Genomic DNA, 25,924 nt, shown 5'->3' with positions numbered 1-25,924 from the left:
CCCGTTGCCTCCTATGGAAAGAGGAGGAGGGAAGGGGCTAACTTGCTCCCAGGGCTCTGCCCCTTTTCTGGTTTGGTTTGCCCTCCTCTTCCTTTCCTAGGCCCCTCTACGTCCCTGGCTCTCACATCCAAACCTGCTCTCCATCCTTCCTCAGCTGCCTCCCAAAGCAGCTCCTCATTCTGCTGGAAGTTCTGGAGTGTGAGGGCACAGGAAGGAGACTCCTTCTACAGGTGAGGGAACAAGGAGGCAGGGCCAGCCTCCTTGGCACCAAGTCGCCTCTCTTTGCTTGGCTTTTTGTATCTCTGTCTGTCTCTATGTCTGACCTCCCTTCCTCTCTGCCTGGTTCCCTTTCTCAAAGTTGGACTTGTCCTCCGATTCTCCCGGGCGCCATGTTTTTTCCCATCTCAGAGTCTGACATGCCAACATTTCTAGGAGCCTCTGCTTTCTCTAAGCCTGACTTCTGCCTGCCCTCTGCCTGTCTCATCTCTGCTTCCACGTTTTGCTCCGGGGTCTTTGCCAACCTCTTATCTCGCTGTTCTTGGCTTTCCTGATTTTCTTTGCATCTGAAGGTGACTCAGGATTCTTTCTTTTGCTCAGGATCATCCCCCTAAGCTCTTCTGGCTCCTTTAACCAAGACTCACCCTCCCTTTTTCCACCCTCATCCTTTCTCAGGACACTCTTTTCCTGTAGCTCAGCTGCCCATCCTCTCTCACACTCACTGTCACCCGCCATTCTCTCAGCATCCAGATCTTCTGCTCCATCTTCCGCTCTGGGAGCTTAGGTTCTCTGGGTGTCCCCTGCATTTCCCTCTCCAAGTGTGTCCCTCTCTTTTCTCTACTGATCTCCTCATTGCTCTCCAAGTCCTTCCTAGGAAGGGGAGCGGTCCTAGGGTTGGGAGAATGAAGAAGGGCGTGAGGAGGAAGGTGGGATGGCCTGTCGATCTTTTCTCCTCACTCCTTGTATCTTTTCTTTTTGTTGGTTTCCCTGGTCACCTTGTCCCCCAGTTTCCTGAGCTTCCTCTGTCTGCACTGCCACGCTCCTCAGGCCTTTCCTTCTTTCTTCCCTATCCCCTTTCTCCCTCTCCCTTGCCCTTCTGTTTTCTAACACTGGCTGGGACAGACCCTCACTCTGGCTGCTGTATTAAGAACTCAGAGCTCAGAGCGGAAGACAGAGCAGGAACTTGGCTGACAGTGGCTGTGTGTGTGTGTGTGGTCGGGTGGGGTGGGGAAGATTCAGTCCCAGGGTGAACCAGAGCTTCAGGAGTCCTAGAGGGAGGCTGACAGTCCCGGTACCTCCCAAGCCCCTGCAGTCCATGGCCCACAGTTCCAGGCCTTTGTTGAGTAGCCCAGGAGCGGCAGTGACTCCAGGGTCAGCTGGGCTTGTTTAGTTGGAGGGGGGTGTGCTCCTTCTTCCCAGCCCTCTAGTGACCCATCCCCTCCTGCTCTTCGCCAGAGTCCTGTTCCCACATGACTATCCCTAGTCCCTCATCTGCCTGCCTCCCCTTGAGAGAGCCTGCTATAAATGAGCTGAAGATCCCCCATCTTCCAGCTTGGATGAAGAAGGTCTCGGGGACAAAGTTACAGTGGGGAGAAAAAAGGAGTGCCCTGGATGCAGGGGTCTAGGCCATGGGAGCCGAGGAGGAAGGGGAGGTGCTCTGAGGGTACGCTTCTCCTGGTTTGGTGGGGAGAGGGGTTCTGGCCTCTTGGGGTGGCTGGAGAGAGTGGCGGCTAGTCTGGAAGGGTTGTGCCCCCCTCAACTGGGTCACACCGCAGAGGACACCCCTACACAGTATACTTCCTCCCCAAGGCCTGGCCCCAGTGTTGTCGGTGGTAGTGGGGCAGCGTTGATCAGAGCTGCGGTGTACGTCTCTAGCGCACATGCTTATGTGCTCTAGGTGAGCCTTAAGTGTTTCCCTAAATCTTCTTTAACCCTGAGTGTCTCTGGGCCAGGGAGAGGGCTAGGAAGAGAGGTGTCGGCCACCGAGCAGGAGGTGAAGGGGAGCATGGGGTGCCGCACTGGGGACGGGGACGCTCGAAGCCTCACAGGCTCCCCAGGGAGGACTCCGTGGTCTGGCCTGTGAAGCTGCCCTTGCTCCTCTGGAACCCCACCTTCCCTTGTCCCCGTGTCCCTCCCCCCATGTCTGCATCCCCGTATTCCTGTGGCAGGCAGTGAAGAAGAGCCCAGAGGCAGGATCTCACTTTGAGAAAAATTGCTTTATTCTGATTCTTCCAAAAGGGCTGCTCTATAGGCTCCAGAAATGCGAGCCCCGTTGGCACCCTCAGTGCTGGGCAGACCAAGAAGATGTGGCAAAGCTACTCCTCGTTTAAGCCCTTTTGAAAGGAAACAAAGTCCAACTTAGCTCTGGAGAAGTGGGCGCTGGGCCAGGATGGGCCCAGAAAACAAAGAGGAGATGGGGTAACTGGTGGGGTGGGGGACCGCTGTGCGGACTGCCGGGGGGCCCTGCGGTGATGGGGGATGTGTCTGTCCTAGGGATCGGTGTGGAGGGCAAGTTCTGGAGAGCAGGGCTCTGGGGTCAGCCAGGGGGCAGCGGTCTGGGTGAGAACAAGGGGTCCTCTGGGATGTCCATTTTAGGTTTGCGTTACAAGGTTGCAGGCCAAAACTGGGTGGAAGAGAAGTGGGGTTGGGGGAACTTGGGACGTACTGGGTGTGTATAAAGTGGGGTATTCGAGGCTTGCTGACCACCCGAGGGCTGGGGTTCACAAAGTCGTTGTAAGTGAGAGCTAGAAGAATCTTAGAAACCACAGAGGACTGAATCACCTCGCCTACTTGGGCCCTGTGGTTCAGTTGTGGGGGGTGAATGGAGGAGGCAGCCTTCATGTGGGGTCTCTGTCTAAAGGGCACTGATGTGCAGGGGGGTTACACTGCTGTGGGGCAACTAGCGAGTGCCGGGAGTGGGCATGGGGGACCCACCTTGGTGCCGATGTCACGGCTCTTGGCCCGCAGCTTGTTGACCTGGGACTCGGCGATGTCCGCCCGCTCCTCCGCCTCGTCCAGCTCGTGCTGCACCTTGCGGAACTTGGACAGGTTGGTGTTGGCCTGTTCCTCCTGCAGGGGGTCAGGGGGCGGGAGGACGAGGTGAGAGGGGACCTGGGGTTCTCAGCCTCCCAGCCTAAGGTGCCAGCCAGCTTCCCCGTGTCCCTCCTCCAGGACCAGTCCCCAGCAGGGTCACTCACCGCCTCTTCGGCCTGGCGTTTGTAGGCCTTGACCTTCAACTGCAGCTTGTCCACCAGGTCCTGTAGCCGCAGCAGGTTCTTCCTGTCCTCCTCTGTCTGGGGGTCAAGGGTGGTCAGAAGTGAGGACTGCACAGTCACAGTCATACCCCTCCTCCACTTGTCATCTCTACCCTAGGTATAATATCCTGACCCAATTCTACTTTCTGATCCTCAGCAAACACTCAAGTTCTTCTTATAATTTCTTACCCCATCCAAAAAAAAAAAAAAAACAAGTATGAATATTTTTAATGTTTTGTACCAGGAAAGGGTCTAGGGAGCTGATGGGACTCCTGAAATAGTGCACTCGATTGTGTGCGCATGTTCCTGGAAGCAGGCCCTTGGAGGTCCTGGGGCCCCATGAAGGACAAGACCCCAGTTCTAGAAACCAGCACATGCTGGCAGGGATCTGGGACTGCAGGCATGATGAGACCCCTTGGTTTGCAGGGACATTACATAGACCTGATTGAAGTTAAGGACAAATATGAATAGAGGGATTTCTGCATTGGAACAGGAAAAAAAATCTAATTGAGAGTCTGGTTCTACAAAACACCATGGAAAGCTAAAGTTTATACCTTTTCGTGTAACTGAAAAGTTTTGAGATTTGTTTGAATGGTTTAGTACGTTTGTGGTGGATTTCGGTCGTGATGGCAGCAGGCCAAAGCTTGACTACATACTTGCTTTCCGGTACCCTGTGCAGGGTGAACTCTGTCTAGAGCTCTGTGTGCGTGTGTGCCCAGGGGACAGGCTGAGGTCCAATGCTGAAGTGGAGCTCTCAGCCAGGAGGCTCAGAGACTGACCTCTGGGCCAGGGGACCCTGAGGGCAGGACAGGGCTCAGTAATGTGGAAATGGGCATCCAGGGGCTGCCCTGGAAGAGGCTCACAAAGAACACTTCATTCTTCTTGGGTAGTTGTCACCCTGGCTGTCCGTCATGACGCAGAGGACCTAGCCCCAGAGCAGCTGCAGGGCCCGTACCTGGTAGGTGAGCTCCTTGATGCGCCGCTCGCTCTTCCTCATGCCCTTGACCGACTCCGCGTTGCGCTTCTGCTCGGCCTCCAGCTCGTTCTCCAGCTCTCGCACCCGGGCCTCCAGCTTCTGCAGCTGCTTCTTGCCGCCCTTGAGGGCGATCTGCTCAGCCTCATCCAGCCGATGCTGCAGGTCCTTGATGGTCTGCTCCATGTTCTTCTTCATGCGCTCCAGGTGGGCGCTGGTGTCCTGCTCCTTCTTCAGCTCCTCCGCCATCATGGCCGCCTGAGGACAGGAGAGAGGTGTAAAAGAACTGGGGCCCAGGTCTCTTCTCCCTCAAGGATCACATCTTTCCCATCCTGGCATTTGCTCCCTGAGGCCCTCAAACCCAGGGAACTGCAGAGTTAATTTGTTACAGAGTAGCGGCCTGGCCTGGACCCAGAGCCCTTGTTCATGTCTTTAGGGAAAGTGAAAAGGTGAAGGGTCGCTCACATCCGTGATGGCCTTCTTGGCCTTCTCCTCGGCGTTCCTGCACTCCTGCACCGCCTCCTCCACTTCCGTCTGAAGCTGGGACAGGTCTGCGTCCATCTTCTTCTTCTGGTTGATGAGGCTGGTGTTCTGCGGGCGAAGGTGGGCAGAGCACGAGAAGCACTGAGCATCCGTGAGTGGCTCTCAAACCTCACTTACTGGGTCCTGCCAGCCAGCGTTTCCCTCCAGGAACACGCAGGGGAGCTGCCCACCTGGGAGTGCAGCAGCTGCACCCGCTCGCTGGTCTCGATCAGCTCCTGCTCAGCCAGCTTCCGAGACCGCTCCGTCTGCTCCACCACGGCCCGCAGCTCCTCCAGCTCGGCCTGCAGCAGGTTGTTGCGCCGTTCCACGATGGCGATGTTCTCCTTCAGGTCGTCGTTGGCCCGGACGGCGTCGTCCAGCTGGATCTGGGTGTCCTGTGGATCAGGGGGATGGGCATGAGGGAGGGAGCTGTTACACCGAAATACTGATAAAGAGCCCATCGTGATGGCTCAGGAGGAGCCTGTGGGTTGTTTCTGCAATGGCCCTGGGGCAGGAAGGATCTGGAGCTGTGATGGGCCACCGCCACCCAACTTGGCCACGCGTAGGCCATCCCCTCTCTGGAGAGCTGCCTTCCTGCTTCCTAGAATCTTCACATACCTTCAGCAAGCTGTGGAGGCTCTTGACTTGCTTTTGGGCCTCAGCGGCCATGCGGTTGGCGTGGCTGAGCTGGATCTCCATCTCGTTGAGGTCGCCCTCCATCTTCTTCTTCACCCTCAGGGCCTCATTGCGGCTGCGTGTCTCCGCGTCCAGGGAGGTCTGCAGCGAGTCCACCACCCGCAGGTGGTTGCGCTTGGCCTGCTCCATCTCCTCGTCCTTCTCGGCCAGCTTCCGCTCGATCTCCGCCTTGATCTGGTTGAACTCCAGCTGGGCCCGGAGGATCTTGCCCTCCTCGTGCTCCAGGGAGGCCTGAGAATGGGCAGAGAGGGTCCAGGGAAGAGAGTTAGGGTACCTGGCAGTGCAAGGGTCTGTCCATGAATCATGGACACGAAGTGAGTTAAAGAGCAGTGTAAGTGATTCAGTCAAAGAAGCAGAAGGAGGAAGAAGAAAAGAGAATTCAAAAGAAAAATAAGCCTCCTAGACGGTGATTCAGGCCCTCACAGAGGACAGCGAGCAAGGAAGACAAAGGGAAAAATGAAGAAAAAGGTGTTGCCAAGGAACCAGAGGTGATCAGGAACAGAATGTAAAAAACTCAAAAGGGAGGCAGAGGTGAAAGGGGAGGGAAGTGGAAACAGGAAATCTTGTCTAAGATGTAACAGGCAAAACATTTGTGAGAAGGAAACTGAGTGGCCTGTTCGTTCATTCCACCGTGTTTGTAAGTGCCCACTACGTGCCAGGCACTGTTCTAGGCTATGAGGATGGAACAGTGAACAAATCAGACAGAAAGGAGATAAAAACAGGGACCACAGCCTAAAGCTCTGCTTCCCCCTGATCCTCTGCACACACACACCTCGGCCTCCTCTAGGGCCGACTGCAGCTCCAGCTTCTCGGCCTCCAGCTGCTTGCGGATCTTCTCCAGCTCATGAATGCTTTTTCCGGTGGAACCCAACTGCTCAGTCAGGTCGGAGATCTCCTCTGTAGGAGGGGCCAGGAGACAGAGTTGGGTGCTGCCACGGTCCATCAGGGGAGGGCATGCCTCTCGGAGCCCCTGCGTAGGGCCAGAAGTGGGCACCGTCCCCGCTGCTCCCGGCCTCGGGCCCCAGCGCACCCTGCAGGTTCTTGTTCTCCCGCTTGAAGGTCTCCAGGTGCTCCAGGGACTCCTCGTAGGCGTTCTTGAGCTTGAAGAGCTCCGTGCTGAGAGAGCGCGCCTCCTTCTGTGAGGACTCCAGCTCCGACTGTGACTCCTCGTACTTCTGCTTCCACTCGGCCAGGATCTGTGGGGACAGGGACGGGGTTCACTGCAATGGCCCCTACCCCAGCCCAAACCTCACCTCCAGGAGCTGTCCCGGCCTCCAAGGAAAAGGTCCCTGGCCTCACACTGACGCCTGTCCCCCTGCCCTGCTCCCTGGCTGTGTCCCCAACCAGGGCCCACCTTGTCAAAGTTTCTCTGCTTCTTGTCCAGGGCCGCGGCGGCCGCGTTGGAGCGCTCCACGTCCACCATCAGGTCCTCGATCTCGTTCTGCAGCCGGTGCTTGGTCTTCTCCAGAGAGGAGCACTTGGCGTTGACGGCCTCCACGGCCTCCTCAGCGTCCTGCAGCCTCTGGGCCAGCTTCTTTCTGCCCACGGAGGTGGGGTTGGGGGTGGTGAGTGAGGGTGGGGAGGATGGGGAGCGTGGATTTGGACAAGAGGGAACAACATGACTCTTCTGGAAAACAATTCTTGAAAACTCAGAAGTGTGGGAGAAGCCTGAGGATAGGCCTCAGGGAGCTGTGAACTGGGCAAGCGGAAGGTCTTGGTATCAGGGTGTGAAGACCCACGGCACACAGGCGGGCCTTCTGGGTGGCGTCCCTCTGACCCTGGGCCAGACTTTAGGCTGAAGATATGGTGGGTGCATGGGCTTCGGAGGCCACCCCACCTCCCCTGCCACAGCACCCTGCCCCAGGTGGGAGCACTCTGCCCTCAGACAAACCTTTTGTTCGTCTTATATTCGGATGAGAAACATAACGCGAGCAAAAAGCTTCCCCGAGAGGAGAAGGAGGTGGGGCTGGGCAAGGTCCTCCTAGGTAAGCATCCATCCCTTGTGTGGAATCTAACGAGGATCGGACTGGGCTGGGCTGTGTCCTGCCTGCAAGGGGGCCTCGACCAGAGGCAGGCTGCCTGGGACTCACTTGGCCTCCTCGAGCTCCTCTGTCCGCTGGATGGCATCTGTCTCATACTTGGTCCTCCACTGGGCCACCTCTGAGTTGGCCTTGGACAGGACACGCTGCAGCTCGGCCTTGGCCTCCGTCTCCTCCTCATACTGCTCCCGTAGCAGGTCACAGTCGTGCCGGGCTGACTGCAGTGCGTGGGCCAGGGCGTTCTTTGCCTGGAGAGGCGGGCACCAGGAGGTGGGCTCAGCTTTCTCCATAATGCAACCCCAGACCTTGCCTGTCTCCTCACCCTAATTTCAACAGCCTTCCCGTGCCCTGGAATGGTTTACTGAGTACTAATAAGAAATAATGCTCATATAGCACTGCACTATTTATGAAACGCTTCATGCCCATCACCCCTGTGCTCCTTGCTGCTGCATGCATTATCATCCTCACACCCATTTTGAGGGGAGGAGGCAGAAACTCAGAGAGGTTAGGTGATTTTCCCATGATCATCAAGTTCTAAGAAGCAGGTTAAGATTTGAGCTCTGGCCTTTTTTAAAAGTCATATTCTTTCCCCCTTTTCATGAACCCAGTAAAATGCTAGGAATAGGCTTTAGTGACTCCTTCTCCAGTTTCAGATTGCCCTGCTAATGTAGGACCCACAGGCACCTTTAGCGCCCCCAACCCCTTTCCAGGGACGGCAGTAGAAAGGCAGAGGACCTCAGCCTAGGGAATAGAATTAAGAGGCATGCGGTGTGGTGTAGGCTATTATTTCTATGGGAGTTTTGGGAGAATAATGGATCGATAGCAAGCTTCATTGTGGGGAAAAGAAATGATGTGGATGCAAGGTCAGCTGTTATGTTCCTTCCGGGGGCAGGTAGGGGCTACGTGGCCTGAGTCTAGACCTCACCTTAACCTCCTCCTCCAGCTGCCTTTTGAGGTCCTCTAGCTGCTGGGTGTAAGTGAGCTTGCCTCGAGTCAGCTGGGAGATCAGCGCCTCCTTCTCATCCAGCTGTCGGGACAGCTCACCTGGAGAGGCACCAAGGCACACTCAGCTCTCGAAGGCCAAGCACTTCCCTCTTCCCCAGCCCCTCCCTAACCCTCAGGCCCCATTCTCTGGAGAGGTATGTGTATATGTGTCTGCCCAAGGCTAGGGTGGCTCAGGAAGTCAGGGGAGACTGAGCTGGGGCTCACCGTTCTCAGTCTGCAGCTTGGCCCGCTGGCTGGTGAGGTCATTGACAGAACGCTGGGTCTCCTCGGCTTTGCTCCGGTGCTCATTCATCTGGTCTTCCAAGGTCCGGCACATCTTCTCCAGATTAGCCTGAAAGAGAAAGGAGAGTCATACAATGGTTGTAGGGGGTGCTGAAAGGTGTGTATGGTGCAATTAAAGGAGAAGGAAGAAGGAAGGCATAGAAAGGAAGAAAGGATCAGAGAACTGGGTAGAAGAAGGAAAGTGGGACACAACCATCAAAGAAGAGAGGGAGACATGGGCAGAATGTGGAGGTGGGAGGAGGAAATTGGAGGAGGAGAGAGGCTGAGCACAGGCCCACCTTGGCCTTGATGATCTGCTCCATGTTGGAGGTGACATCGTCCAGCTCCAGCTTGAACTCGCTCTTCTCCTTCTCCAGCTTCTGCTTCACGCGCTGCAGGTTGTCGATCTGCTCGCCCAGCTCGGCCACGCTGTCCGCGTGCTTCTTGCGCAGGGCTGCGGCCGTGGCCTCGTGCTGCAGCGTGGCCTCCTCCAGGTCCCGCCTCATCTTCTGGAACTCGGCCTCGCGCTTCTTGTTCATCTCGATCTGCACGGATGTGGCCCCACCGGCCTCTTCCAGCCGCTCGCTGATCTCCTCCAGCTCCCTGGATAGGTCTGAGCGCAGCTTCTCCACCTTGGCGCGGGCGGTGCGCTCTGCCTCCAGCTCCTCCTCCAGCTCCTCGATGCGTGCCTGGGCCCGGACGCAAGGGGCTCAGATCCACGGCCTGGAGCCCTCCCTCAGGGCCCCCTCCCCAGCCTCTAGAGGACTCTTGACCTGTCTGGAACAGCAGGTCAGTTTAGTTCTACCAGTGGAGGTATGGAAATAAAAGGATTTGGGGAAAATGGTTTAGACAGCCAAGTTAGTTTTCCTTTAGGCCAGAATGTTATGTATTCTTTTTACTGGAAGGAAAGTGGTTACTATTTGCTCTTGAAGATGGACCAAGAGACCTGTGTTCTAGGGATATTTTAAGCAGTTCAATGGCAAAAAGAATAAAAGTTAGACTACAAGAGCCCTGTTTGTCTGTCAAGACAACTAAAGACCTTAAAGTGTCTGCTCTGACAGTAAGAACTGAAGTCACCCTTAAAAGCTACCAGGTAACAGGGAGGACGTGGAAACTCAGAGACCTGGAGTGGGCTCCCCCGCGGTCATTGGCTAAACCAGAGCTAAAACAGGGAGACAAGATTTCTGTCCCTTAGACCTGTGAGCTTTTCAAGGTCTCTTCCTGAAGGTGACCCATGGGGTAACTATGATAGCCCAATGTCTCCTTTCATGGACACATAGCAAGTGTCTGTAATGCTGGGGAGAGGACAGCCTGGAGGATGGGGTGGGATAAGCTGAGGACCAGCCCAGGGACTCCCAACCTAGGCATCCGAGACCTTACCTGAAGCTCTTTGAGCTTCTTCTGCAGCTGGCTACCCACGGCCTGCTCGTCCTCAATCCTTGCATTCAGGGCATTCAGCTCAAAGTCCTTCCTGTGGGGAAGAAGGGAGGGTGAGGCAAGAGAGGCCATTTGGGCTCCAGGAGGGCCTACCAGTGGTTGGAAATGGTAATTAAACAAATGAAAAGCAGGATTTCATCAGAAAAACAGCTTCCAGGGCTGATGGAGGGTCCACCTGCTGAAGGATTAAAGACCAACAGGAAGTGTAATGGGAAGAACACTGAATGACAGGACCTGGGCTCTGAGGGACTCTCCCCGTAAAATGAGGGGATTGAACTAGATTGCTTCAAAGGCTCCCTTTAGCTCCAACGGTCTTTACTTCTGTCACTGTTATTCTGAATTTGATTAAACTTTCTGAGCCTTTGTTTCCTCCTCAGTAAGTTGGAGCCAAAAATACCATCCTTAAAAGATGGTTTGAGGATCAAAGGGATCATATATTTATTCATTCATTCGAATGAATCTTATGCCCGGGGAAGCGTGAAGACTCCTGGGCAGACAGCCTGATGAGGATGTGGATCATGATGATTCCCAAAGCCTTTCAAAGCCCTGACCCTAAAGCACCCTAAGAGCCTCGATCAACCAAATGTGTTCTGCAGGTTCACTGTTTACCAAGTTGGAAAGTGGAGATATACATTTTGGAAGGACTTGAAATAAGAATTAGAACCACAAGTCTGTAAGAATCAAGAAATGATTCTGCACTGCTCAGGTACTGTGGCTGACACATTTCTCTGTGGCCCTCTTAGCTATCTGTGAAGGACCTAAGAGAATTTTCTAAGAGGCTTTTAAGAAAGTGGAGCCTTCCTCTGTGTTAAGCAACTAGTCTCCAAAGAGACTTGTGTATAAAGGGGTGAGCTGTTATTTTCCATCCTTTTTGAGTACCCAACAGGAAGAAAGGGCTTGAGGGATCCAAGTTAGACTCTGCTGAGGGGGAACTGCTGGGCCCTGATGTGCCTTTCTGGGGGAGGAAAGTCCTTTCCATGGAGACTTTGCCCACAGTTTGCACCCACTTATTGAGGCTACATGAGGCTGTTGCTGCTGAGGATGGATGTCTTGGGTCAGCTTGGCCTGCTATCGGTAGACTAGGCTGCAGGGCCAGGGAGGAGGAAAGGCAACAGGGAAGAGAACACGCTACTTTTTCAGTCGCTCGTCCAGCTGCTGCTTGTCGTTCTCCAGGTCCATGATGCTCTCTTGGGTCAGTTTCAGGTCGCCCTCCAGCTTCCGCTTTGCTCTCTCCAGGTCCATGCGCACCTTCTTTTCCTGTTCCAGGGACCCCTCCAGCTGGTGGGGAGAAGGAACAGGGTGTTCCATGAGGCCAAGCATCCTGATTTGGTGATTTGAAGGCTCAGTCACTCCAGGGTTGGGGGAATCCCAAGAACTATCCCAGCTTTGGGTAAACTTCTCCACAGTGGGCCAAATGCTACCAGGGGGCTATGAGAGCGCTTAACATGCAGGATGCTCACTAACTGATAAATAATTGAACGAATGACTATGGGATGAAACCCCAAAGCTACATTCATTCATTCAATGCTAAAAACTAATGACAGAAAATTGAATAAATTCAAGTTTCTGCTCAAAGGCAGCTCACAGTTAGTTGTATGGCTGCGACAGATGTTTCAGTAATAATACTGAGTGTGATAAGTGACTCAAAAAAGATAAGGCACGAAGAACTATCCAAGGAGAGAATAATAACTGAGGACTAGGTCCTGCCTAAAATATTAGAAGTCCAAAGACCCTCCTTAAGGAGACTCATAAAATTCCCAAAGAAATGTATCGTGTTCTTATGAGATAACCCTTTAAATCTTGTGGTCGAAGGTAGGATATATAGGCTTGAGCCTAAATTAAAATAATGAAGCCCATCTCTGCTGTCGATCACGTCAGCGAGATGAGATCATGTTTCCCCTCCTCTATTCCCCAGTTCCCTTCTAGAAAGGTTTCAGGAAAGGGAGCACAGTCCAATACCCTGCACCCCAAACACACACACACACACACACACACGCACACGCATGCACACGCACACGCACACACACAAATGGATGTGGTATATCTAGGTCCTCTGACAAGCTACTCACATCATCCACCTGCTGCTCCAGCTTGACCTTAGACTTGGTCAGTGTGTTGACCTTGTCCTCCTCAGCCTGAAGGTCATCCAGGGTCTGCTGGTGTGCCTCTTGCAGAGCTTTCTTCTCCTTGGTCAGCTTGACGATGATCTCGTCCAGCCCAGCCATCTCCTCTGTCAAGTTCTTCACCTGCCAACCAAAAATCCTGTCTCTTTTAGGTTCAAAGGTCACCACTCTGAAGACATCTATGGAATCTCCAGTGCCAGGGACCATACTGCTTATCAGGATCCCCTGAGTGGCCTGGCCTTGGTTAAGGTCAGTGTGGCCTTACAACCCTGAGGAGACCTGGGATGGAGCCAGAGGGAGCTGACCTCACCTTGTTCTCTGTTGCATGCTTCTCCTTCTCCACCTTGGCCAGCGTTAGCTCCAGATCATCAATGTCCCTTTTGAGCTCAGAGCACTCGTCTTCCAGCTTGCGCTTCTTGGCGGTGAGCTCGGCGTTCATCTCCTCCTCGTCCTCCAGCCTCTCATTCATCTCCTTCACCTTGGCCTCCAGCTGGATCTTGTTTTTGATCAGCTGGTCACAGCGCTCCTCCGCGTCAGCCAAGTTGTCTTGTTCCTGAGGGTGAGGCCAGAAGGGAGGCTGCTCAGTGAGTGGGGTCCTTGCCGTGGCAGGCAGAGGGAGGAAGGGGCTCAGCCCTCACTATAGGAGGGGAGTTCCAGGATATCCTGCACTGAGAAGAACCTCAGAACCTCAGTATTCCCCCACTGACAGGAACATTGGGGGATAACAATAGAGGGAAAAAACCAGAAGTTTCTTTATCTGTCCCTCTTCCTCTGCTCTCCTCTAATGAAGGGAGGGAGCTATGTTTGCCAAGGCCAGTGCTTTACGTAGTTATAATCTAGCGAGATGGGCAGCTTTATTCCCCGTCTAGAGATGAGGATATCGAGATCCAAAGATAACACATGGTTTGCCCAAGATCATGAAATAATTGAGCGTGGATCTGCGATGAATCCAGGTGGAAAGCCTGTGTTTTAAAAGTTAGTTTTTCCCCCTTCCCTTTCCTCTTCTTGAGGGACCTCTTTGGAGGTCTCTGGAAATGTCGATTCCGGAATTCTCTGCCTGAGAGGTGAGAGGTAAGCCCTTGGTTTGGGAGGTCCAGGGTATGTGGGAGATGTAGGCAGAGCAGGTAGAAGAGCCAACAGGGGCCCAGAGCCTCACCGCCTGCACTTGGAGCTGTAGGTCGTTCTTCTCCTGCAGCAGGGATACCATCTTCTCCTCCAGCTCCTTGCGGCGAGCCTCGGACTTTTCCAGCGCCTCTTTGAGGCGCCCGAACTCCTCCTTCATGTTGGCCATCTCCTTCTCCGTCTCTGCGCTCTTCAGCAGCGGCTTGATCTTGAAGTAGAGCTTCATCCAGGGCCAGTTCTTGACTCCCATGAAGGCCCGAATGTTCCACTGGATTATCAGCAGGGAGTCTCTGCAGGACCCAGCGAGAGGGGTGGTAAGAGAGTACTCCTCCCTCCTTTCTGTCCTGAGGCCCTGACTCCTAGGGAATGGCCTTTTCCTTTATCCATCCTTCTCTCCAACCATGAGGCCCACCCTGTATGAGTCTCTGAGTTCTTCCTGCTGGTCTCGTTGTTTGAAGACCCAGTGAGCTCTTTCTCCTGTCACTGCCCCTGAACCAGCCTGGGCCGCAGATGGCTGGGAATCACCTTTTGAGATCTCTCACCTGCGTTCTAGCAGCTTCTTGAACTCCATTCTGGAGAGCACACCCCGAGACTGAGCCTGGATGCAGGTGATGATGCGGCTCAGCCTCTCATCTCGCATCTCCTCCAGCAGCCCCAGCAGCCCCGCCTTGAAGAACACCTGTGGGCAAGGGGGAGAGCCAAGGGGCACACAACCTCAGAGAAAGGTATCCAGTGGGGTGGAGGAAGATGGTGGGTGACCCTGGCTCAGCTCCCAGGGGACCCATCACCGCCTCATCCTAGACTGGCAGTGAAATGCGAAAGCCTGGCTTCCTGTCTTTGGGTTGATATGGGAAGCCGAGAATCAGAGGTCTGCCTTCTGAACTCCCAGCTGCTCTACTCGACATGGCCACACGCCCTGCAATTCCATCCTTTGAGGTTCTAGACTCGCCTTGGTGTGGCCGAACTTGTACTGGTTGTGGTCAATGTCCAGGGAGCCCAGCAGCTTCTCTGCCCCTTTCCTGCTGTCGATGAACTGCCCTTCGGGGATGGCCGCTGGGTTCAGGATGCGATACCTGGGAGGGGGGGTGAGGGGTAGAGGTGCCCGGAGTCACCCACGTTCGTCACTGATCTGCAATTCCCTCAGAATTCGGGGTCACCCACAGACTCCGCTCCCTACCAAGGCCACCCTGGCTCCCCCTGTTCCCTGGGCTCTGGGGTGCCCTGTACCCACCTCTGCCGGAAGTCGCCGTAGAGGATGCGGTTGGGGAAGCCCTTCCTGCAGATGCGAATGCCCTCCAGCACGCCGTTGCAGCGCAGCTGGTGCATGACCAGGGGGTTGTCCATCACCCCTGTGGCAGAGGGGAGGGGAGAGGGGTGTGTGTGGAGAGTACTGGACCAAGGGCCAACAGTCTTGAGTTCTGATCCTGGCTCTGCCACTTTTTAGCTGGTAACCTTAGCAAGTCACTTAATAATGATCCTTTATGTTTTTCATGTTTTTCTAGCCCACTTTTAAGAGTAACCAAAAGGCTCTCGTGTTTCTTATTTTATATGATTTATGCCTATCATCAGCAGTAGTAGCCAGAGCAGATATATTCCATTTTCTAGATAATAAACTAAGCCCAGAGGAGTTAAGGGACTTGACCAATCAAGGTCGCTAAGCTGATCAGAACGGAGCCAGGCCTTGAACTCAGGTCCTTGAACCTCTATCTCCTTATCAGTCAAAAAGGGATAAAGAATCCTTACATGTCTCATTGGGGGTTGTTAGTTACTTGTGAGGTAATGTCCATCGAAGTGCCTTACACATTACCCTGAGTTCCACATTCCAAATGCGAGGTAGCATTGGTTGGGGGGTGGCCTGCGGGACCTCATGTGGGTCGGGAGGAGAAGCATGTGATTTGGAAAGCACCGTGATGGGAGACTAGGAGATGACACAGAAGGCCTTGTCCCCAGGGCGGTGCATCTCCAGCAGTGGGCCGGGCCAGAGTTTAGGGGCTCACCTGGAGACTTGGTCTCGTTGGGGATGATGCAGCGCACGAAGTGGGGATGTGTGGAGCGCAAGTTGGTCATCAGCTTGTTCAGATTTTCCTGTGGGCCAAAAATCAAGAGGGGAAAGTAAAGAGAGTGAAAGAGAAACAACAAAGGGAAAGGAGAGGGAGGAAGACAGCGAGATGGAGAGAATGCAAGGAGCTAAAGAGAATCAAAGAGTGGAAAGGATCTCCAACGGAATGAGGAGGCAGGGATCAGGATGAAGGAGGGAAGGAGCCATGCTGGGAAGGAGCCACGCTGGGCTGGGGCTGAGGCCACACACTCACCCTGTGCAGAGCTGACACAGTCTGAAAGGATGAGCCTTTCTTGGCCTTGCCTTTGCCCTTATCAACAGCTGTGGAATGGAGAGTCATAAAAGGGGTGTAAGTGGGTATCTGGGGAGGCCAGGGCAGGGGTGAAGAGTCACAGCCTCTCTTCACATCCTCGCTGGCATCTGGCCTGCACTGTGGGTGCCTCAGTTTCTCCACCCAGTTCTACCTCATTGAACCTGTAAACCTTGGGCACAGCCTGACATGGAGCAGTGGGGTGTAGCAATCGACCTGCCTCAGATCCAGGGCAGAAACCCTGCTCCTTAGTTCCCGGCGTCCCAGTCTCTACTTACGTGCATCGGCCCCAGCATAGTTGGCAAACAGGTTGCTGAGCAGCTTGAGGGAGGACTTCTGGTACAGGCCCACCACCGTCTCGTTCAGCGGGTCTTTGTTCTTCTGCAGCCAGCCCAGGATGTTGTAGTCCACGGTGCCAGCGTAGTGGATGAGGGAGAAGTGGGCCTCCTGCTTCCCCTTGATGTTGCGCGGCTTCTGGAAGTTGTTGGACTTGCCCAGGTGGTTGTCGTACAGCTTGGCCTTGAAGGTCATGTCGGTGGCCTTGGGGAACATGCACTCCTCCTCCAAGATGGACATGATGCCCATGGGCTGAGGGTAGAGGACAGAGCATCACTGAGCATGCCTCATGCAGATGGAGATGGATCCTGCTCTAGGGTCAACATTCACTTATGGAGATGCCCCTTTAGATATTAAGATATCAGACTCGGCTCTGAGTGATACCTGTTAAAGCCTTCCCAAGGTAGAAGACTTTGGTTGATTTCAGAGACACCTTTGTGAAAGTCTGGGAATGTGGATGCGAGAGATGCTTTGCACACTATTCTATGACCCAGATCCCTGAGATGCTGGGTTTGAAAATAGGTGCACTCTTACGATCCCCGCCCCACCTTCAAACTTTCTGCTCCTTGGAAAGGTAAGCCAGGGGCAATAAACACACTGGCGTGGGAGCCATCCTGAAGGCGCGTGCCTTTGCGTGTCCACTCTCAAGCTCCTGGGAACTTGGCTCTCCCAGGTGCCACCCTACCCTGAGTGGCTAGGACAACACAGAGTTCTGGAAACCAGGGCTCCAGGTTCTTCTGTTATCCAGCTCTTGTTCCCCAGAAGGGATGGGGCTGACATTTTGTCTGGGGCGTTCACATGGGTGTGAGTGGAAAGCTCAGGTGGAGCCGAGGCGGCACCTTCTCGATGAGGTCGATGCAGGCCTGCAGGTCCATGCCAAAGTCAATGAACTCCCACTCGATGCCCTCCTTCTTGTACTCCTCCTGCTCCAGCACGAACATGTGGTGGTTGAAGAACTGCTGCAGCTTCTCGTTGGTAAAGTTGATGCAGAGCTGCTCGAAGCTGTTGAACTGCAGGGGGAGTGAGGGCAGGAGCGGGTCAGGTGGGCGGGTGGCCCAGTGGCCGGAGGAGTCACTCCAGGACTATGTGCAGCCCAGCGAGGGTTGTGGCTGATCCACTCTCCTGTCAGGATAGAGAGGGAACAGCCTCCCTCACCGCCGAACCCCACTGCCTTTCCCATGCCTGGCCTGTGGCTGGCACTCAACGAAGGTTGTTGCATGTGGCAGTGAGTGAGTTACCGTTCCTCCCACGCCCAGGGCTTCCCCCACTCACGTCAAAGATCTCGAAGCCGGCGATGTCCAGGACTCCGATGAAGTACTGGCGCGGCTGCTTGGTCTCCAGGGTGGCGTTGATCCTCGTCACCATCCAGTTGAACATCTTCTCGTACATTGCCTTGGCCAGTGCCCCAGTGGCATACGCCACCTGGAAGGTAGGGGAGAAACCCAGGTGATCGGAGTTGTTGGGAAGCGTGGATTCCAGAGCTCCTGCAGCACTGTGCCAGTCCCCATTTCCATTTATCTTCTAAATACGACCTACCTGCTGGACATTCTGCCCCTTGGTGACGTACTCGTTGCCCACTTTCACCCGAGGGTGGCATAGCCCCTTGAGCAGGTCTGCTGAGTTCAGCCCCATGAGATAGGCAGACTTGTCAGCCTCTGAAAGGAAAGGGCAGGTAGCAAAGTTAATAAAGGGATGACTCCTCTGCAGATGCGGCCCTCGGTAACCCCACAGCTGTCCCCAGCATCCCAGGCTCCCACCTTCGGTGCCGTCTGGCTCAGCCTGCTCCTCTCGCTGCTTCTGTTTGAACTTCATGTTTCCAAAGTGCATGATGGCGCCCGTCAGCTTGTAAATGGAGTTCTTCTCCTCTGGAGTGAAGCCCAGTACGTCAAAGGCATTCTGTAGGCAGGCCCCATATTGGGGAACCACAGGAAAGGTAGAAAGGCAGATGATTGAAATCCCTCTTCAGTTGTAGAGAGAGCTCATCTCCTGAATCCTTGTGAGTTCTGAGACTCCCATACCCAGTGGGAACTCCAAAACAAAGGTGAGCACACCGTGGGGCGCAGACTGCCTCAGCCCTGGTGTCAGTGGTCACAGCTGTCCTCTGGAGGTACTCTGGGTTATCTATGCATGCTTCTTACTTTTGCCCCTTTTCTAGGCCCTACACCTGCTTCCCTGCCTGGACCTTCCATACCTGTTCATATCGCTTCTTTACCTAATTGCCTGCCCAGCCCAGGGCATCTGCATGACCCTGACTACCCTCCTTCTCTTGGCGAAGCCTTTATCTCTTAGCTTGTCAGCTTATCTGTTTTATGGCTTTCAGCCTACTCTGGTGTTACTGAACACCAAATATTGACTAGCTCTGTCTCATCACACCCATACCCCAGAATACCTTAGTCAGAGGAATATGCTGGCCCTAAGGGAGGGCCATACCACTATGGACAAGCCAATGTCAGCTCTACTCCTGGACCAGTGGAATGGCCCCATTTGCCTCTCATCACCAGTTCCCTCACCTTTCGATCAAGTCCTTACACACTTACATCAGTGGCCATGAGCTCCTCGGAGTCATCAATCGAGGCTACAGTGGTCTCTCCTTGGGAGATGAATGCATAATCGTAGGGGTTGTTGGTGATCAGCAGCATGTCTGGGGGAAGAAGATGTGGTTAGGATGTGGCGTAAACCCCTGGCTCTTACTGGCACAGCACGGGGACTGCAGGAGAGCACATGATAGGGCTTGACATGGCCCCACATCCCACAGAACTGAATCCAGAAGTGCCATAACCCCAGGGCATGCCAACAAGCAGCCAGAAGCAGAGGGGACCGGGTTGCCATGGAGATGCTTGGTCTCAGTTGGTAGCTCTGACTCACCCAGCAGCTCAGGCTTTTTGTTAGACAGAATTTGGTAGAAAATGTGATAATCTCTCTCTGCTTTCAGCTGGAAAATAACTCTGGATTTTTCCAGAAGGTCTGTGAACAGTAGGGGAGAAGAAAGAGAGTAAGAGAAGATTGGGATTTGGGTACAAGGAAATGGACAAAAAGGAATAATGAACATAGCAAGCAAAAGGCAGAGGGAGAGGGAGAGGAAGAGAGAGAGAGACTCATACACACAGAGGTAGAGATGGAAAGAAACCCAGGAGGAGGCAAATAGTTTCACACACAGACCTGCAGAGACAGAGATAAAGAAAGACAAGAGGAAATTTTAGAGACAGATGAATACACAGACATAGAGACACAGAGACACAGAGGGACAGAGACAAAAAGAGAGGGAGAGAGGCGAAGGGCCAGAGACCTGGAGAGAGAAGAGACAGAGCAGAGAGAGATGTTGAATGAGGTTAGAATGAAGGTGAGCTCAGGGTGAGCCCTAGCAAATTCGTGGCACTCACAGGTCTCTATGTCTGCAGATGCCAACTTTCCAGTTGCCCCAAAATGGATTCGAATGAATTTTCCCTGGAGAGATGGAGATGAGTAGTGATGAGTTGAGGGAAAACTCATAGTCAGTGCCATCCCTTGACCAACCTAAATAAACCCCAAGTCCCAGGTCAGGGGCCACTCACGAAGCGGGAGGAGTTGTCGTTCCTGACCGTCTTGGCATTGCCAAAGGCCTCCAAGGCAGGATTGGCCTGGATGATCTGATCCTCCAGCGTGCCCTGTAGGGTTCAAGAGGATGGAAGGTGAGAGGGCACCCCTCCCTTTTTGCGGTGTGGGCCTTTGGGGGACAACAGGCCTACCTTGCCTGGGTTCTGGTCCTTCTTGCTGCGGTCCCCAATGGCGGCGATAACAGCAAAGTACTGAATGACCCTTTTGGTGTTGACCGTCTTCCCGGCCCCGGATTCTCCACTATGAGAACATTCAGGGGCTCATCAGGCAGTGCACAAACACTGCTTGAGGCCAACAAGACTCAAGTCGGGGGCGAGTGCCTGGTCCCACTAGACAGTGGGAGCCCTGAGGCAGGCAGCTGCCAGGCACAATGCATTCCAAACACACATTTGCACTCTGACACACACAGGGTCATGGGGTAGCAACCAGGAAGGGTGACACAAGAAGGTGCTGGATTTGGGCAGGTGGAATCTGGTCTTAGCTGGGCAAAGTTAATCAAAGGAGATGGGTCTGGATCGTTTTGAATAAGAGTGGTTGGGGCCGGAAGAATGGGGAAAGTTTCTGAAGGGAAAGATGAAAGACAATGAAGAGGTGAAGAAGACATGGGGACACTGGTTTTAGGGAGAAGTGATGAGTTGGAGGGGAGTGGGCGAAGGAGGTGGGAGAGGAAGAACGAGAGGGAAGTGGGAGAGCCAAGAGAAGGTAAGGGGAAAGACCAGAGAAGGAGGAGCTAGCATGAAGGAGGAGGGAAAAGAGCCAGCTGTGCACAGTGACAGCGGGGGCGGGGGCCGGGCCGCTGGGCGATGGGCTCGGGGAGATTCTCCAAGGGAACCGAGTAGGAGCCACACTCACGTGATCAAGATGGACTGGTTTTCTCTGTCTGTAGGGAGAACGGGGAGGAAAAGTCAGGAGCCACACTGGATGCTCTCGTTTGGCATCCCCAACCCCCTCTCCAGACCTCTCCCAGCTGCCTGAATCTCTCAGGAGGAGGAAGAGAGCCAGCGTGCACATTCCGCCCTGTATCCGCCCTGTAGGGCCCTCAGGAAAATCCTTCGCTCAGGGCCTGTCACCTGTCAGCATGTACTGATAGGCGTTGTCGGAGATGGAGAAGATGTGGGGTGGAGCCTCACTCCTCTTCTTGCCCCGGTAGGCGGCCACCACCTCAGCATTGTACACTGGCAGCCACTTGTAGGGGTTGATGGTGACGCAGAAGAGGCCTGAGTAGGTCTAGGGGTAGAAAAGGAGAAGTGAGTTGGCAGTGATGAAGAGTCAGTTTTCAGAGCTAGAGAAAGATCCTAGTAGAAGAAGAGAAAGGAAAATCTATGAATGCACTAAATCTGAGTAATGCAAGTCCCTGGAGTATTAGAGCTGAACTGAAGATGTAGGGACTAGGACAGAGTGCAATACTGCCTGGGCGCAAAGAGCAGAAACTCTTGTCGCCAAGCAGTGGATATGCAGAGACGAGGCAGCTGCCAGATTCAGGGGAACATCCCAGGCAGAACACTCACGTAGATCATCCAGGCCGCATAGCGCTCCTTGAGGTTGTAGAGCACCGCGGGCTCATGCAGGAAGGTCAGCATGGCCATGTCCTCGATCTTGTCGAACTTGGGCGGGTTCTGCTGCAAGACGTCGTCCTCCTTCACAGTCACTGTCTGCAACAACCCACACGCAGGCCTTACTGTCAGCCCTCCCTCAGCAGGGGTAGGAGTCAGGGGAGTTACAGGACAACGGTGTTCAGGAGAGGAGCCAGGATCACGGAGAAGACAGACTAGATGTGGGAGCAAGAAGGGCTCTTTGGAGGGTGCGGGTCTCTATCCAAAGGAAGTGAAACTTGGACTGTCCTCAGGTCTGTGTGGGGTGGATCCTGGCAGCACCCTTCTCTTACACCCAAGGTGTGGGGGTATCCAGGCTGGCCTCTCATGCCAGCCCTGCCACTCACCTTGCCATTCTCAGTCTCAGCGGTGACTTTGCCACCCTCTCGAGACATAATCTTGGCCTTGACAAATTCTTCTTTGTCATCGGGCACAAAGACATCCTTCTTGAGATCAAAAGGTCTGGTCTGGGCTTCCAGTCGCTCTTTCTCTGACTTGCGCAGGAAGGGGGCAGCAGCTCCAAATGCGGACATCTCTGCATCTCCCATGGCTGCACCTGCAGTGGGCAGGAAAAGGAGCTGGCTGCCTTTTCATTCACCACCCCTCTCCTCCAGTCACCTCCCTGGGCTCTCCTTTTCAGTGGGAACCCTGGAGCCTAGCACCATGCTCAGGAGTTAGGAGGGGTCACTGGCAAGTCCCTTGTTCCCTGAGCTTTTCCTTTAACCTGAGATGCCTACCAAATCTGTTAGGCAGAAGGGGAGGTTATCTTTTGTTCAGCCGGGGCTCTCCTGGAGGGCGGAAGTGTCCTGGGCTTCCTGTGAGAGCAGGAAGCTGACTATATCCATCTCTGGTCCTTGTCCTTCCCTGACCCCCTCACTATTCACAGGTGAGGACTTCTGGTCGCCAAGACACTATCCTCAAGGCAAGGCAGAAACTAGAGTTCTGTATCTTCCCGGATTCCCCCATACCCCATCTTCAGCTTTCCTTACCTTGGCTTCTCAGATATGTCTATGGGAGGAAAGCGGCTCAAGTCTTTAAGGGACCTGGAGAGGGAAGGCTGTGTCAGGGCCACCTCCCTGCTGCTCCCTGGCTCTGCCCTTCAGCACTCACCCACCACTCCCCTAGGCCTGAAAACAGGTGGGAAGTGGTAGTCAGCTTCGCTGGTCCTGTCCTCTCTCTTGCTTTCCATGCAGTATTCCTTTCCCCCTCCCCCTACCACTGCCTCCCTACCACCAAGCACTAGTCCTAACAGTTTTCTGAGCCCTAATCCCCCTCCCTCCTGGGAGATGGTCCCACCCTTGCCTATATCCAACAAGTGAAACTTGCCTTCTTTGAGCCACCTGTGGAAAAACTAAGGGTCGCATTTGTTCGGAGCTTTACAGCCTTCGAAGTACCTTTATGTATATTCTCTTACTCAATCCTCACCCCATTCTACAGATAAGGAATTCAAGATTAAGGGGCTTGCTTAGCTAAGAACACATAACAATAAGAAATGGAGCCAGGACTTGAACCCAAGTCTCATGACTCTAAAGGCAGTTTTCTTCTATCCTGTCCCCATTTGATTGTTAGTCTTGGCGGACATTCTCAGAGAGGAGACCCGGTGGGCATCTTCTCATAGACACACCCATCACACAGCTGAACACATTCTACATGTCCTCTGATGAACGTACATGCCTGCTGCTCATGCCTCAGACAGACGTGCTTCTTTCCTAAACCTCAGCATACAACCCCCCAGTGTGCCATTATGCACATTAAATATGTGAAATATGTGTACAGCATAAATAGGCTCACACTGCTGTACACTGCCGAGTACACAGAGACCTGGAACAGCCATGCCAGGTGCCCGGGAGCGCCTTTTGCAGGGTGTACACACCCCGTAGCAGTCTCAAGGCCTGGGTGCACACACAAACACCTCCATGTACATGGACATGGGTAGTGACACAGCGCAGACCTCACAGAACTGGCTTTTAAGCACACACACTTCCTAAGTAATCGGCCTCTGCCAGCCTCTTCCCTTCCCCCTCCCCCGCAATGGACCTGCCTGTCCTTAGGCATGATTATAAACACGTTTCCCACTTGATATTTCTGTATCTTAGGCGGTGAGGTACATACCTTCCCTCACCATGTGTTCAGACCACACATGCTTGTATATCACACACACGCGCGCACACACACACGCACACACGCACACACACACCTCTGATGGATCTGGTCCCATATGCTCAGGTACAAACATCCCCCTCCTCCCAGGGCACATACATGTATGTTTAGATCTGCACGTGTGTGCTAAGTGACCAGACCCAGTACTCTGCATGAAGCCTGAATGCAGCTTGCTATTCCTTGAGGAGCCCCTTCCTAAGCCTGAGACCCCCTTATCCCAGAGAAAGGGCTCCAGCTCCAGGCTCCTACCTGAAAGCAGCAAGGACAGACAGAGTGCAGGAGAGAGCTGTGGAGCCTGACCGGGTCAGGGGCTGTATATATGGGGCAGCAGGGTGCCCCCACCCCCACCTGCACCCAGTCCCCAGCCGGATTTAGAAAGGGCTGTTGTCACTGGAAGCATTTCCCCCAGGCTCCCCCCTTTCCTAAACAGTGCTCCCCTCCCCCCTCCAGCTAGGAAACAATTGGAAGTGGTCGTCATTGTTATGGCATGGAGTGTGCAGGGTCTGAGTTCCAGGGGGCGGGGATGGCTCAAAGTGCAGCCAAAATATCTCCCAGGCCAGGCCTCACATTCCACAGCTGGCAGGAGAGCGAACTGACCACAACCGACCACCGTGACCTCAGGCAGGCAGGGCTCTGGCCCTCCCCCAGGGCTCTCCTGCCCTCTGACACTGCGGCCCCTCAGCTCCCTGTCCCCAGCACTGGCCTGGCCCCACTTGCACAGTGTCTTCCATGATCCTTGGCTTGGGTCCTGCATCCAACTGTGAGATGAGAGGGGCCTGAGTGTCAGCAACAGGTAGGGCAGAGTTGGGGGCCTGGCCCCAAGGCAGAGGCTAGACTGGGGCAGCTAGAGAGAGAGTTTCTAGCCAAATGACGAGAACAACAACCAGGGAGCTTAAAGATGGGGACTCTGGCTCAAATATCTGTTTCCTTAGACCAACCAGGTGATGTGTTGATGTCACTGAGCCTCAGAGCCAGACAGGCCTTAGTGATGGGTCCAAGCCCTTCATTTTATGGAAAGAGAAAGGTCCTTCTTTAAGGCTGTGCAGCCAGTTAGGGCAGCAAGATTCAAGGGTGGGGAGAAAACTCAGCAGATGGGGGACAGAGCCACCCTGCAGAGGAGGCTGGTAAGGAAGGCTAGGAGTCTAAGGAAGTGAGGACCCACTATGTGTGGAGGGCAGAGCCCAGCTGTCAGATGGTCCTGCCTGATGGAGCCTTTTCCTGATTCCTTTTTCTAGCTCTGCTCACAGGTACTAAACGCCTAGCTCAGAACCAGACACTCGAAGCCACAGATAACACAGCTCCTGTAGAAGGAGACCGCTAACCAAGACAGCCATTGCCTGGCTACCCACCATCTCGTGTTCTGTGGGGCAGTCTCTATCCAGGCCTGGTGAGACTGGTGTTCTGACAAGCGGGGTGGAGGAACAGGAAAGATCTCTCCCTTTCCTGTAGGCCTTAGGAGCGGCCACAGAGGAGGTAAGGGCAGAGAGCTGGGGCTCAGCCTGGGAGGACAGGACACAGCCAATGCCATGTTCTTCCAGAGACGGGGTGTGCAAGCTTCATTGGCTCTGTGTCCAGGCAACCACTGCTTGGTTCAGTTTGAAATCCACCCCCTCCTTCCCAAGCTCAGTACTTCAGCGCATGCGGATTAACCTCTCTGATTAGCTGTCCCCTTGGATGGAGAGCTGCAGGCCTGGAGGATGGGGGCAGAGGAAGTACACTTTGAAGGTGGGGTGGGCACAGCAGGGAAGGGTAAGTCCAGGTGGGGGCTTCAATGGGGACTTCTTAGTAAACAAGGCACAGCCTGGAGGCATTTAGCAGCTGTGGTGGGGGGAGCGGTGCAGGCAAGTGAGGGGTTGCCCACAAACTCAGGACCTCCTCCAGTGTAGCAGCATCTCTGCAGTGCTGAGGTATACAGCTGTTAGGATGGCCCCCATGGACCATGCTTGGGACACGGCTGAGCCATTTCAAAGCCACGGGCCAGCCTCCATGGCTGTGGAGTTGGGAAGCCTTTCCTACCATTTGTAAATCAATCTACCCTGTTTCCCTCCTGGTGGGTTTGCAGGGCAGTGGCCTACTGGCCTTATGGGTGTTACTGTTCTCCACAACCCTTTGCAGAATAGAACTCACCTCCCTGCCTCTAGGCTCTCTGCCTCAGCTCTGGAGACCGATGGGAAGGTCTGATGTCTTTAAAGATCCCCACTCATTCTCTAACACCTGCTTTTGGCTCCATCATGATTCTTTCTGCTTGCTATTATCTGGAGACTGAGCGGCTTTGCTGATTCCTTCATTCAAGGACTATTAACTAAGCACCTACAATGTGCCAGGCATTGTTCTAGTCCATAAGAATCTAATGGTGACCAAAATAAAGGTCCTCCTCTAGGCAGCTCTACTCAACTGTTTGCAGAATTGAAATCCAAGCCTGCGCTGATAGCCAGTCTTTGCTC

General features: G+C 54.1%; 1 protein-coding gene across 1 annotated transcript; it reads right to left on the bottom strand.

The window, feature by feature from the left end:
* Positions 1 to 2,202: 2,202 nt before the first annotated feature.
* On the bottom strand, positions 2,203 to 22,363 carry MYH7 (myosin heavy chain 7). Its single transcript, XM_016120552.2, has 39 exons — positions 22,310 to 22,363; positions 21,668 to 21,876; positions 21,237 to 21,380; positions 20,799 to 20,955; positions 20,581 to 20,608; positions 19,860 to 19,968; positions 19,686 to 19,778; positions 19,515 to 19,578; positions 19,000 to 19,098; positions 18,672 to 18,775; positions 17,892 to 18,030; positions 17,671 to 17,789; positions 17,407 to 17,556; positions 16,974 to 17,144; positions 16,077 to 16,386; positions 15,742 to 15,809; positions 15,427 to 15,514; positions 14,661 to 14,778; positions 14,379 to 14,502; positions 13,972 to 14,108; positions 13,464 to 13,719; positions 12,618 to 12,860; positions 12,254 to 12,430; positions 11,317 to 11,462; positions 10,128 to 10,218; positions 9,047 to 9,436; positions 8,691 to 8,817; positions 8,407 to 8,525; positions 7,533 to 7,729; positions 6,797 to 6,980; positions 6,473 to 6,638; positions 6,215 to 6,339; positions 5,365 to 5,673; positions 4,938 to 5,141; positions 4,690 to 4,815; positions 4,207 to 4,482; positions 3,195 to 3,290; positions 2,932 to 3,066; positions 2,203 to 2,330 (listed from the first exon to the last, which is right to left on the bottom strand). The coding sequence occupies exons 2-39, from the start codon at positions 21,866 to 21,868 to the stop codon at positions 2,313 to 2,315; spliced, it is 5,808 nt and encodes a 1,935-aa protein (XP_015976038.2). The 5' UTR covers positions 21,869 to 21,876; positions 22,310 to 22,363; the 3' UTR covers positions 2,203 to 2,312.
* Between the last annotated feature and the right edge of the window lie 3,561 nt (positions 22,364 to 25,924).

Source organism: Rousettus aegyptiacus, unplaced genomic scaffold (genome assembly GCF_014176215.1).
Source record: "Rousettus aegyptiacus isolate mRouAeg1 unplaced genomic scaffold, mRouAeg1.p scaffold_m13_p_3, whole genome shotgun sequence".
In the NCBI taxonomy this organism is placed as follows: Eukaryota; Metazoa; Chordata; class Mammalia; order Chiroptera; family Pteropodidae; genus Rousettus; species Rousettus aegyptiacus.
This window is presented reverse-complemented; position numbering and strand designations above follow the sequence as displayed.